We start from the raw sequence: 13238 nt of genomic DNA on the forward strand, positions 1-13238 counted from the left end.
AAAGTGTGTTCAGTTTAAAATTTAAAGTGACAGTAACGGTTTTATTTTAAAACGTTTTTTGTACTTTGTTATCAAGTTTATGCCTGTTTAACATGTCTGAACTATCAGATAGACGATGTTCTGTATGTGAGGAAGCCAAGGTTCCTTCTCATTTAAATAGATGTGATGTATGTGACAAACAATTTAGGGAAAATGATGCCACTGATAATGATGTTGCCCAAGATGATTCCTCAAGTGAGGGGAGTAAGCATGGTACTGCATCATCCTCTCCTGTGTCTACGCCAGTCTTGCCCACACAAGAGGCCCCTAGTACATCTAGTGCGCCAATACTTCTTACTATGCAACAATTAACGGCTGTAATGGATAATTCTATTAAAAACATTTTAGCCAAAATGCCCACTTATCAGCGAAAGCGCGACTGCTCTGTTTTAGATACTGAAGAGCATGAGGACGCTGATGATAATGGTTCTGACATGCCCTTACACCAGTCTGAAGGGGCCAGGGAGGTTTTGTCTGAGGGAGAAATTTCAGATTCAGAAAAAATTTCTCAACAAGCTGAACCTGATGTTATTACATTCAAATTTAAATTGGAACATCTCCGCGCTCTGCTTAAGGAGGTGTTATCTACTCTGGATGATTGTGACAATTTGGTCATTCCAGAGAAATGATGTAAGATGGACAAGTTCCTAGAGGTCCCGGTGCCCCCCGAAGCTTTTCCTATACCCAAGCGGGTGGCGGACATTGTAAATAAAGAATGGGAAAGGCCCGGCATACCTTTTGTCCCTCCCCCTATATTTAAGAAATTATTTCCTATGGTCGACCCCAGAAAGGACTTATGGCAGACAGTCCCCAAGGTCGAGGGGGCGGTTTCTACTCTAAACAAACGCACTACTATCCCTATAGAAGATAGTTGTGCTTTCAAAGATGCTATGGATAAAAAATTAGAGGGTTTGCTTAAAAAGATGTTTGTTCAGCAAGGTTACCTTCTACAACCAATTTCATGCATTGTTCCTGTCACTACAGCAGCGTGTTTCTGGTTCGATGAACTAGAAAAGTCGCTCAATAAAGAATCTTCTTATGAGGAGGTTATGGACAGAGTTCAAGCTCTTAAATTGGCTAACTCTTTAACTTTAGACGCCACTTTGCAATTAGCTAGATTAGCGGCGAAAAATTCAGGTTTTGCTATTGTGGCGCGCAGAGCGCTTTGGCTAAAGTCTTGGTCAGCGGATGCGTCCTCCAAGAACAAATTGCTTAACATACCTTTCAAGGGGAAAACGCTGTTTGGCCCTGACTTGAAAGAGATTATTTCAGATATCACTGGGGGAAAGGGCCACGCCCTTCCTCAGGATAGGTCTTTTAAGGCTAAAAATAAACCAAATTTTCGTCCCTTTCGCAGAAACGGACCAGCCTCAAATTCTACATCCTCTAAGCAAGAGGGTAATACTTCTCAAACCAAGCCAGCCTGGAGGCCAATGCAAGGCTGGAACAAAGGTAAGCAGGCCAAGAAACCTGCCACTGCTACCAAGACAGCATGAGATGTTGGCCCCCGATCCGGGACCGGATCTGGTGGGGGGCAGACTTTCTCTCTTCGCTCAGGCTTGGGCAAGAGATGTTCTGGATCCTTGGGCGCTAGAAATAGTCTCCCAAGGTTATCTTCTGGAATTCAAGGAGCTACCCCCAAGGGGAAGGTTCCACAGGTCTCAATTGTCTTCAGACCACATAAAAAGACAGGCATTCTTACATTGTGTAGAAGACCTGTTAAAAATGGGAGTGATTCATCCTGTTCCATTAGGAGAACAAGGGATGGGATTCTACTCCAATCTGTTCATAGTTCCCAAAAAAGAGGGAACATTCAGACCAATCTTAGATCTCAAGATCCTAAACAAATTTCTCAGGGTTCCATCGTTCAAAATGGAAACCATTTGGACAATTCTTCCTACCATCCAGGAAGGTCAATTCATGACCACGGTGGATTTAAAGGATGCGTATCTACATATTCCTATCCACAAGGAACATCATCGGTTCCTAAGGTTCGCCTTTCTGGACAAGCATTACCAGTTCGTGGCACTTCCATTCGGATTAGCCACTGCTCCAAGAATTTTCACAAAGGTACTAGGGTCCCTTCTAGCGGTGCTAAGACCAAGGGGCATTGCAGTAGTACCTTACTTGGACGACATACTGATTCAAGCGTCGTCTCTGCCACAAGCAAAGGCTCATACGGACATTGTCCTAGCCTTTCTCAGATCTCACGGGTGGAAAGTGAACGTAGAAAAAAGTTCTCTATCCCCGTCAACAAGAGTTCCCTTCTTGGGAACAATAATAGACTCCTTAGAAATGAAGATTTTTCTGACAGAGGCCAGAAAATCAAAACTTCTAAGCTCTTGTCAAGTACTTCATTCTGTTCTTCTTCCTTCCATAGCGCAGTGCATGGAAGTAATAGGTTTGATAGTTGCGGCAATGGACATAGTTCCTTTTGCGCGAATTCATCTAAGACCATTACAACTGTGCATGCTCAGTCAGTGGAATGGGGATTATACAGACTTGTCTCCGACGATACAAGTAGATCAGAGGACCAGAGATTCACTCCGTTGGTGGCTGACCCTGGACAACCTGTCACAAGGGATGAGCTTCCGCAGACCAGAGTGGGTCATTGTCATGACCGACGCCAGTCTGGTGGGCTGGGGCGTGGTCTGGGAACCCCTGAAAGCTCAGGGTCTTTGGTCTCGGGAAGAATCTCTTCTCCCGATAAACATTCTGGAACTGAGAGCGATATTCAATACTCTCAAGGCTTGGCCTCAGCTAGCAAAGGCCAAATTCATTGCATATATCAACCATCAGGGGGGAACAAGGAGTTCCCTTGCGATGGAAGAAGTGACCAAAATAATTCAATGGGCGGAGAATCACTCCTGCCACTTGTCTGCAATCCACATCCCAGGAGTGGAAAATTGGGAAGCGGATTTTCTGAGTCGTCAGACATTTCATCCGGGGGAGTGGGAACTCCATCCGGAAATCTTTGCCCAAATAACTCAGTTATGGGGCATTCCAGACGTGGATCTGATGGCGTCTCGTCAGAACTTCAAGGTTCCTTGCTACGGGTCCAGATCCAGGGATCCCAAGGCGACTCTAGTGGATGCACTAGTAGCGCCTTGGACCTTCAACCTAGCTTATGTGTTCCCACCGTTTCCTCTCATTCCCAGGCTGGTAGCCAGGATCAAACAGGAGAGGGTATCGGTGATCTTGATAGCTCCTGCGTGGCCACGCAGGACTTGGTATGCAGACCTGGTGAATATGTCATCGGCTCCACCATGGAGGCTACCTTTGAGACAGGACCTTCTTGTTCAAGGTCCGTTCGAACATCCGAATCTGGCCTCACTCCAACTGACTGCTTGGAGATTGAACGCTTGATTTTATCAAAGCGTGGGTTCTCAGATTCTGTCATTGATACTCTTATTCAGGCTAGAAAGCCTGTAACTAGAAAAATCTACCATAAAATATGGAAAAAATATATCTGTTGGTGCGAATCTAAAGGATTCCCATGGAACAAGATAAAAATTCCTAAGATTCTATCCTTTCTACAAGAGGGTTTGGAGAAAGGATTATCTGCAAGTTCTTTGAAGGGACAGATTTCTGCTTTATCTGTTTTACTTCACAAAAAGCTGGCGGCTGTGCCAGATGTTCAAGCTTTTGTTCAGGCTCTGGTTAGAATCAAGCCTGTTTACAAACCTTTGACTCCTCCTTGGAGTCTCAATTTAGTTCTTTCAGTTCTTCAGGGGGTTCCGTTTGAACCCTTACATTCCATAGATATCAAGTTATTATCTTGGAAAGTTTTGTTTTTGGTTGCAATTTCTTCTGCAAGAAGAGTTTCAGAGTTATCTGCTCTGCAGTGTTCTCCTCCTTATCTGGTGTTCCATGCAGATAAGGTGGTTTTGCGTACTAAACCTGGTTTCTTCCGAAAGTTGTTTCTAACAAAAATATTAACCAGGAGATAGTTGTGCCTTCTTTGTGTCCGAATCCAGTTTCAAAGAAGGAACGTTTGTTGCACAATTTGGATGTAGTTCGTGCTCTAAAATTCTATTTAGAGGCTACAAAGGATTTCAGACAAACATCTTCCTTGTTTGTTGTTTATTCTGGTAAAAGGAGAGGTCAAAAAGCAACTTCTACCTCTCTCTCTTTTTGGCTTAAAAGCATCATCCGATTGGCTTATGAGACTGCCGGACGGCAGCCTCCTGAAAGAATCACAGCTCACTCCACTAGGGCTGTGGCTTCCACATGGGCCTTCAAGAACGAGGCTTCTGTTGATCAGATATGTAAGGCAGCGACTTGGTCTTCACTGCACACTTTTACCAAATTTTACAAATTTGATACTTTTGCTTCTTCGGAGGCTATTTTTGGGAGAAAGGTTTTGCAAGCCGTGGTGCCTTCCATCTAGGTGACCTGATTTGCTCCCTCCCATCATCCGTGTCCTAAAGCTTTGGTATTGGTTCCCACAAGTAAGGATGACGCCGTGGACCGGACACACCTATGTTGGAGAAAACAGAATTTATGCTTACCTGATAAATTACTTTCTCCAACGGTGTGTCCGGTCCATGGCCCGCCCTGGTTTTTTAATCAGGTCTGATGAATTATTTTCTCTAACTACAGTCACCACGGTATCATATGATTTCTCCTATGCATATTCCTCCTTTACGTCGGTCGAATGACTGGGGAAGGCGGAGCCTAGGAGGGATCATGTGACCAGCTTTGCTGGGCTCTTTGCCATTTCCTGTTGGGGAAGAGAATATCCCACAAGTAAGGATGACGCTGTGGACCGGACACACCGTTGGAGAAAGTAATTTATCAGGTAAGCATAAATTCTGTTTTACTTCTAATATTAAAATTTGCGTTTCCCCATTGATATCTTTAAAATCATACCTAGGTAGGCTCAGAAGCATCAATACAGTACTGAGAGCTAGCTGGTGATTGGTGGATACATATATATGTCTCTTGTCATTGTCTCAACCAATATGTTCAGCTAGCTCACAGCAGTGGATTGCTGCCCATAGCCTACCATGAGTTACTATTTAACAAAAGGATACCAACAAAATAAGCAAATTGAATAAGTAAATTGGCATATTGTATAAAATGACATGCACTATCTGTAATATGATAGTTTAATTTTCACCTTCTGTCTATTTAAAAGGCAATATAACTCCCTTATTAAACCCTTTGAGTGCTAATGACGGCTCTGAGCCGTCACAAAGTTTCTCACTCTGGTGCTAATGACGGCTCAGAGCCGTCTTGAGCACTCTCCCACCTTAAGGGACATCTGGGGGCTCCTAACCGCTACTACCCCGGTGATCGTGCCTGTAGAGTGACAGGCATTGCCAGTTTCATGTGATGCGCGGTGACGTCACGCGCAATTACGTGATGACGTCACAGCGCAATTTTATTTATACTTAACAATGTTAAGTATAGGAGGAGGGGGCATGCTGCTTAGAAGCCTGTATCTCAGGCAACTAAGCAGCTACAGACCCCCAAGACCCACTGTTGTGAAGGTAATCACCTAACCTTTCCAACAGTGTACGTATTGGGGGTCTGTAAAAAAAAAAAGAAAAAAAAGTTTAAATTTTTTTTCCAAAAATTAAAAAAAAAAAAAAAAAAACTTAGAAAATATTAGCATCCAGGTGGGAAAGTGCTTAGCACTCAAAGGGTTAAAATGTTCTTTTCAACCAAGCATCACATGACCCAGGGTAAGTTAAAGGTGTTTTTTTATTTTTATCCTCAAAACCAGACTCAAACTGTCCTACACCAATATACTGGACAAGCTGTGGTGGGCATAGTGATAGTTGGGTAACACAATGTCCCACCTAACAGCACTACCTTAGCCCCAATGTTAATCCAATTATGTATATTTTGATAACTAATCAGTAATTTTACCCCTTGGCTTCCATTAACATATTAATTGTAACCCCTTTTAACCCCTAACTACTTTCTGCTCCATACTGTAGTGCATATAGGCATGGGAATTTTTTTTTTTGCACAAGCACTTGTTAATTTACAATATTAAAGGCTAGATTATGAGTTTTGCGGTAATAGGGATGCGGTACTAACTTGCACGTTATTGTCACCGCTCACTTACCTACAGCGCTGGTATTACAGGTTTTCCTAAACGGATTGATCAGCCAATAGAATGCGAGCTCAATCTTATTGGCTGATTGGATCAGCCAATAGGATTGAAGTTCAATTCTATTGGCTGATTGCATCAGCCAATAGGATTTTTTCAACCTTAATTCAGATTGGCTGATAGAATTCTATCAGCCAATCGGAATCTAAGGGACGCCATCTTGTATGACGTCACTTAAAGGAACCTTCATTCGTCGGGAGTCGTCGTAAGAAGAGGATGTTCCGCGCCAGATGTCTTGAAGATGGACCCGCTCCTCGCCGGATGGATGAAGATAGAAGATGCCGTCTGGATGAAGACTTCTGCCCATCTGGAGGACCACTTCTCCCGGCTTGGATGAAGACTTCTCCCGGCTTCATTGAGGACTTCTTGCCACTTCATTGAGGACTTCTCCCGGCTTCGTTGACGATGGATGTCGGGTCTTCAAAACTGTAAGTGTATCTTCAGGGGTTAGTGTTAGAATTTTTTAAGGGTTTATTGGGTGGGTTTTAGTTTTAGATTAGGGTTTGGGCAGCAATAGAGCTAAATGCCCTTTTCAGGGCAATGGGGAGCTTAGGTTTTTTTACTTAGTGTTTTATTTGAGGGGTTGGTTGTGTGGGTGGTCGGTTTTACTGTTGGGGGGTTGTTTTTATTGTTTTTTATTACAAATAAAAGAGCTAAAAGTCCCTTTTAAGGGCTATTGGTAGTTTAGTTTAGGCAAGGGTTTTATTTTGGGGGGGCTTTTTTATTTTGATAGGGCTATTAGATTAGGTGTAATTAGTTTAAATATCTTGTAATTTGTTTTTTATTTTGTGTAATTTAGTATTTGTTTTTTTTGTAATTTAGGTATTTATATTTAATTTAGTTAATTGTATTTAATTTAGTTAATTTATTTAATTGTAGTGTAAGGTTAGGTGTTAGTGTAAGACAGGTAAGGTTTGAGTATAAAGGTAAATTTGTATTTATTTTAGCTAGGTAGTTAGTAAATAGTTAATAACTATGTAGTAACTATTCTACCTAGTTAAAATAAATACAAACTTACCTGTAAAATAAATATAAAACCTAAGCTAGAAACAATGTAACTATTAGTTATATTGTAGCTAGCTAGGGTTTATTTTATAAGTAAGTATTTAGTTTTAAATAGGAATTATTTAGTTATTAATAGTAGGTTTTATTTAAATTTATTTTAATTATATTTAAGTTAGTGAGTGTTAGGGTTAGGGTTAGACTTAGGTTTAGGGGTTAATAACTTTAGTATAGTGGCGGCAACGTTGGGGGTGGCAGATTAGGGGTTAATAACTGTAATGTAGGTTGCGGCAATGTTAGGGGTGGCAGATTAGGGGTTAATAATATTTAACTAGTGTTTGCGAGGCAGGAGTGCGGCGGTTTAGGGGTTAATAACTCTAGTGGAGTGGCGGCAACGTTGGGGACGGCAGATTAGCGGTTAATAAATTAAGGTAGGTGGCAGCGATGTTAGGGACGGCAGATTAGGGGTTAATAATATGTAACTAGTGTTTGCGATGCAGGAGTGCGGTGGTTTAGGGGTTAATATGTTTATTCTATTGGCGGTGATGTCCGTAGCGGCAGATTAGGGGTTAATAATTTTATTTTAGTGTTTGTGATGCGGGAGGGTCTCGGTTTAGGGGTTAATAGTTAGTTTATGGGTGTTAGTGTACTTTTTAACACTTTAGTTATGAGTTTTATGCCACAGCTTTGTAGTGTAAAACTCATAGATACTGACTTTAGAATGTGTTGCTGTACGGCTCACTTTTTGGCCTCCAAAAAAAAGCTTGTAATATCGGCGCTATGGAAGTCCCATTGAAAAAAGACTTTGCGCAAATTGCGTAAGTTAATTTGCGGTATGCCCAAAAAGGTGTGCGAGACAGCTGTACCTACAAGACTCGTAATAGCAACGGTAGTGAAAAAGCAGCATTATAAGCCTTAACGCTGCTTTTTTATTCATAATGCAAAACTCGTAATCTAGCAGTTAGTTCTTATTAAAAATATTTATGCAAAAAATTGTCTCTTTATATGGCAATTAAAAACATGATGGGGAGGGGCATATGAGGTGGGAGGGGCAAGAGATTTGGAGGGGCACTGGAGATGGGAGGGGCAATAGGGTAGAGGAGGGGGCAGAGAAAGTAGGTAGGTGGAGCAAAGAGGAGGTGGGGGGCCCTGTTTGGTCTCAGTCCGCTCTGATGGATGAGCTTGTGTCCTATTTTGCTTGGTCAGTTCTACAAGAGAGAGAGAGAGCTGTAAATATCTTACCTTTAATTTTTCCATTTTCATGGTCTACCATTTCATTTGCTCTTTCAAATGAATTAATATGTGGAAACATGTCATCATAAGTGCCGGTTTGCCCCTCTTGGAAATATCTGTAGTATGGCATTTCTGTAAGAAAAAATTAAATAAATAATAAAACAATGACATACAGTATATCAGTATATTGCAGTAAATAAAACCAAATTAGCTGACATCATGAGAAAAAGGTCAAAATACAACCGCTGCAGCTGTTGTTCTGCTAGGAAGAGCGGTGTCGCAGAACATTGACGTCATCAAAATGCAGCCACACAAATGAGCCTCCAATTCCAAGCAAGGTGCAAGGCCCAAGGGAGCAGGAATTATCCGCTAGAATCAGTACAAACAGGAAGAAGACTGCACAATGGGTCCGGATAAACAAAAACGGGTTTATTACAGCAATAAAACCATGACAGACATAGACAGGTAGGTAGTCTGAAGCGTTTTGCGCCCCTAGTGGCGCTTAATCATGGAGTTTATGATTAAGCACCACTAGGGGGCGCAAAACGCATCAGACTACCTACCTGTCTATGTCTCATGGTTTTATTGCTGTAATTAATCCGTTTTTGTTTATCCGGACCCGTTGTGCAGCCTTCTTCCTGTTTTTAGCTGACATCATGGTTTACTGTCTCAGTAACCCATGTAATCTGCCATAAGAGAATTATCTCAGAGGTTTTCCAGGATTTTGATAAATATAATTGTATATGTACTACAATTATAGCAATTAAAAGATCCTTGGAAATACAGAGCAGTTCAGGGATATACACTTTGAAGGCAATCTTGAGAATATTTACTTTATCTCTTTTGCGAAATAACCAACCACAGGCCTGTGAGAAAACAAAATGTATGCTTAACTGATAAATTAATGTATTTTGTGGTGGTCAGAGTCCATGAGCAATTATACCTGTGATTTAACTCCTGCCCACTAGGAGGAGGCAAAGATACCCAACAGACTTGGGGACAGATTTAATAAGTGCCGGGTGGACATGATTCACTGTATCGAATCATGTCCTCCCGACATTCTTAAATGCCGACAGCATACGCTGTTGGCATTTAACATTGCCCAAGCATTTCTAGTGAAATGCTTGTGCAATGCTGCCCTCTGCTAACCGGCGCAGGGGGTGTCAATCATCCCGATCGTATTGGATTGGGATTATTGCAGTCCGTCACCTAAAAGGTGGGAGACAAGTTAAGGAGCAGCAATCTTACGACCACTACTTCTTAACTTACGTTTCTGGCAAGCCGAAAACAATGGGCATAGAAAGCAGCATCCACTGCTTGTTAAATCTACCTCAAGAGCTTTTAATGTCTCCTAGACTCCTACCTCTCTGATATCTCAGTCTAATGCACTGGTTTTCAAACCTGTCCTCAGACCTCCCTAACAGGCTATATTTTAAGGATATCTGAACTGGAGCACAGATGAAACAATCAGCTGATTAGTAAACAGTTATTTTACCTGCTCTTATTCAAAGTAATTCTGAAAACCTTACCTGTTGGGGAGGCCTGAGGAAAGGTTTTTAGCTGACATCATGATTTACTGTCTCAATAACCCACGTAATCTGCCATAAGAGAATTATCTCAGAGGTTTTCCAGGATTTTGATAAATATAATTGTATATGAGAGAAATCCAAAAAATAGTGCGCTCCAACTCCCCCAAAAAAGGGGTCTATCCACAACGTGAGTAAATCTTCAACAAATTTATTAGATAGTTACAGGTAAAAACATAAGTCAATGGTGAAGTAAAAACAACACAGGTAAGTGTGGTTTTGTCAACGCAGACTAGTTTTGTGCACATACACGGAGACAAGTTAAGGAGCAGTGGTCTTACGAACACTGCTTCTTAACTTACGTTTCCGGCAAGCCGAAAACAATGGGCATAGAAAACAGCATCCACTGCTTGTTAAATCTACCCCAAGAGCTTTTAATGTCTCCTACCTCTCTGATATCTCAGTCTAATGCACTGGTTTTCAAACCTGTCCTCAGACATCCCTAACAGGCTATATTTTAAGGATATCTGAACTAGAGCAAAGGTGAAACAGTCAGCTGATTAGTAAACAAGGTTATTTTACCTGCTCTTCCCCAAAGGTAATCCTGAAAACCTTACCTGTTGGGGAGGCCTGAGAAAAGGTTTGAAAACCAGTGTTCTAATGTATAACCCAGAAAAGGAGAAAAACAGAAAAGGACAAAGCAGGGTAAATTAAGTGAAATCTAAAACTGCTGCCAATGGAAAGTATAAATGTGGGCATGTCTCGTGGACTCTCACCACTATAAAAATATATATTTTTATCAGGTAAGTATACATTTTGTTTTCTTTCATAAGGTGGTGAGAGTCCATGAGCCATCACACTTAGGGGCCGATTTATTATCTGTCGGACGGACATGATCCGCTGTAGCGGATCATGTCCGCCCGACATCGCTGAATGCCGACAACATACGTTGTCTGCATTTAACATTGCACAAGCAGTTTCTTGAAGGCCCGTGCGGAAACAGGTAGATTAAGGCCCCACGCTGTGGAGAACAAAAGAAAATGGGTGGAAAAATTAAAGGCAGGCACCTTATTTACCAGATACTGAACTCTATAAGGCTTTCCTGACAAAAATTGTCACAGAAGAAGCAAAAATATTAAAATGGTAAAATATTAAAGAAAGATTTAAAAATACCAGTTTGCTGCTTTAGAAAAGCTGTGCTGCAGAATCATCATTATCAAAAACCCAGTGGAAACCAGTCTGGAAAATGAGTTTTGAGCCAGCTCTGATTCGCTAAAATGGATGTCTGTCAAGAAAACTGAAATAAGGGGGCAGTTTGCAGAGGCTTAGATACAAGGTAATCACAGAGGTAATAGTGTATTTATATAACTGTGTTGGTTATGCAAAACTAGCGAATGGGTAATAAAGGGATTATCTATATTTTTAAACAATAACAATTCTGGTGTAGACTGTCCCTTTAATTCTGGCTTTTATACTGGTAAGAAGAATGAGTAAGCACATCTATAAATTGTGACTGAGGATCTCTGAATCATAGTTGATATATAAGGGATTCAGAGACATATCTGATTAAAGGGACATTCTGGACAAAATTTAAATGCAGAGAGATGAATCACACCTTTGAATAGAAACATATTTTCAATATAAATTTATTGGCAACAATGTTTCTAGTAAAAGTTATCACTGTTTTAGTGTTAACATTTGTGTCTGCACGTGCACATGAAGCATAACTAGATATTCCCAGTGCACCAGCATTTTGAATACTGCAGCTGTTCAGAACACCAGTGGGGTTTGTATCATGTCAGCAATTAACAAATTGAGTCATTACCAGATGGTACAAGCACCTTAGGCTGTCTGAGTAAGTGCCTCATTTAAAATGCTGGTGCACTGTGAATACATATATATTGCAAAACTGAAATAGGGTTGCAGAGGACATGTGTCCTGCGTCTGAACTTAAAGGTTGCATAAAGTGTATAAGGGGTATGCAGGGGGTCTGGATTGTGATATGGCATATATATAGGGTTTCCAGGTGTCCAGTATTTAACCGGACAGTCCAGTATTTTAACAGGCTATCCAGTAAAATATATATAAAAATACCGGACATTTAAATGTCCGATATTTTTAAAGTTCCCTAAGTGTCATGTAAATGCAAAGGGCCTCTTACAAATATGGCCAGAATAGTAACACTGTACATTTTTTATTATGTGTTACACACAGCCATGGGGATGTTAAATCAAGGATGTGCGTGCTCATGTGTTTCTGGCAACCAAGGGGATAAAATTAGCTCAGTTGTGAAAAAAAATCCCTTATTTAAAATGTTCTTTTCAAACAAGCATCACATGCCCCAGGGTAAGTTAAAGGTGTTTTTATTTTTATCCTCAAAACCAGACTCCAACTGTCCTACACCAATATACTGGACAATCTGTGGTGGGCACAGTGATAGTTGGGTAACACAATGTCCCACCTAACAGCACTACCTTAGCCCCAATGTTAATCCAATGATGTATATTTTTGATAACTAATCAGTAATTTTACCCCTTGGCTGCCATTAACATACAAATTAATGATTGTACCTCTTTAGCTGCCAGTAACAAGTAAAAAGAAGTGATTTTAACCCCTTTTAACCCCTCACTACTTTGTGTTCCATACTGTAGTGCATATGCACTTGTTAATTTACAATATTTAGTTCTTATTCAAAATATTTAAGGAAAAAATTGTCTCTTTATATGGCAATTAAAACCATGGTGGGGAGGGGCATATGAGGTGGGAGGGGCAAGAGATGTGGAGGGGCACTGGAGATGGGAGGGGCAATAGGGTAAAGGAGGGGGCAGAGAAAGTAGGTAGGTGGAGCAAAGAGGAGGTGGGGGGCCCTGTTTGGTCTCAGTCTGCCTTGATGGATGAGCTTGTGTCCTATTTTGCTTCGTTAGTTCTACAAGAGAAAGCTGTAAATATCTTACCTTTAATTTTTCCATTTTCATGGTCTACCATTTCATTTGCTCTTTCAAATGATTTAAAATGTGAAAACATGTCATCATAAGTGCCGGTTTGCACCTTTTGGAGATATCTGTAGTATGGCCTTTCTGTAAGAAAAAATTAAATAAATAATGAAACAATGACATACAGTATATCAGTATATTGCAGTAAATAAAACCAAATTAGCTGACATCATGAGAAAAAGGTCAAAATACAACCGCTGCAGCTGTTGGTCTGCTAGGAAGAGCGGTGTCGCAGAAGAGTGACATCATCAATATGCGGCCACACAAACAAGCCTCCAATTCCAAGCAAGGTGCAAGGCCCAAGGGAGTGGGAACCAACCG

The 13238-nt window shown here is 41.0% G+C and overlaps 1 protein-coding gene across 4 annotated transcripts in view; it reads right to left on the reverse strand.

The window, feature by feature from the left end:
• LOC128667058 (major histocompatibility complex class I-related gene protein) overlaps positions 1-13238 on the reverse strand; it is a 202350-nt gene that overhangs the window by 116343 nt on the left and 72769 nt on the right. For all 4 annotated transcript variants that reach the window (XM_053721942.1, XM_053721943.1, XM_053721940.1 and 1 more), the window contains exon 4: positions 12879-13001. In XM_053721942.1, coding sequence (XP_053577917.1) covers positions 12879-13001 — 123 coding nt within the window. The remainder of the gene's footprint in view (positions 1-12878; positions 13002-13238) is intronic.

This window comes from Bombina bombina, chromosome 7, assembly GCF_027579735.1.
Source record: "Bombina bombina isolate aBomBom1 chromosome 7, aBomBom1.pri, whole genome shotgun sequence".
Classification (NCBI taxonomy): Eukaryota; Metazoa; Chordata; class Amphibia; order Anura; family Bombinatoridae; genus Bombina; species Bombina bombina.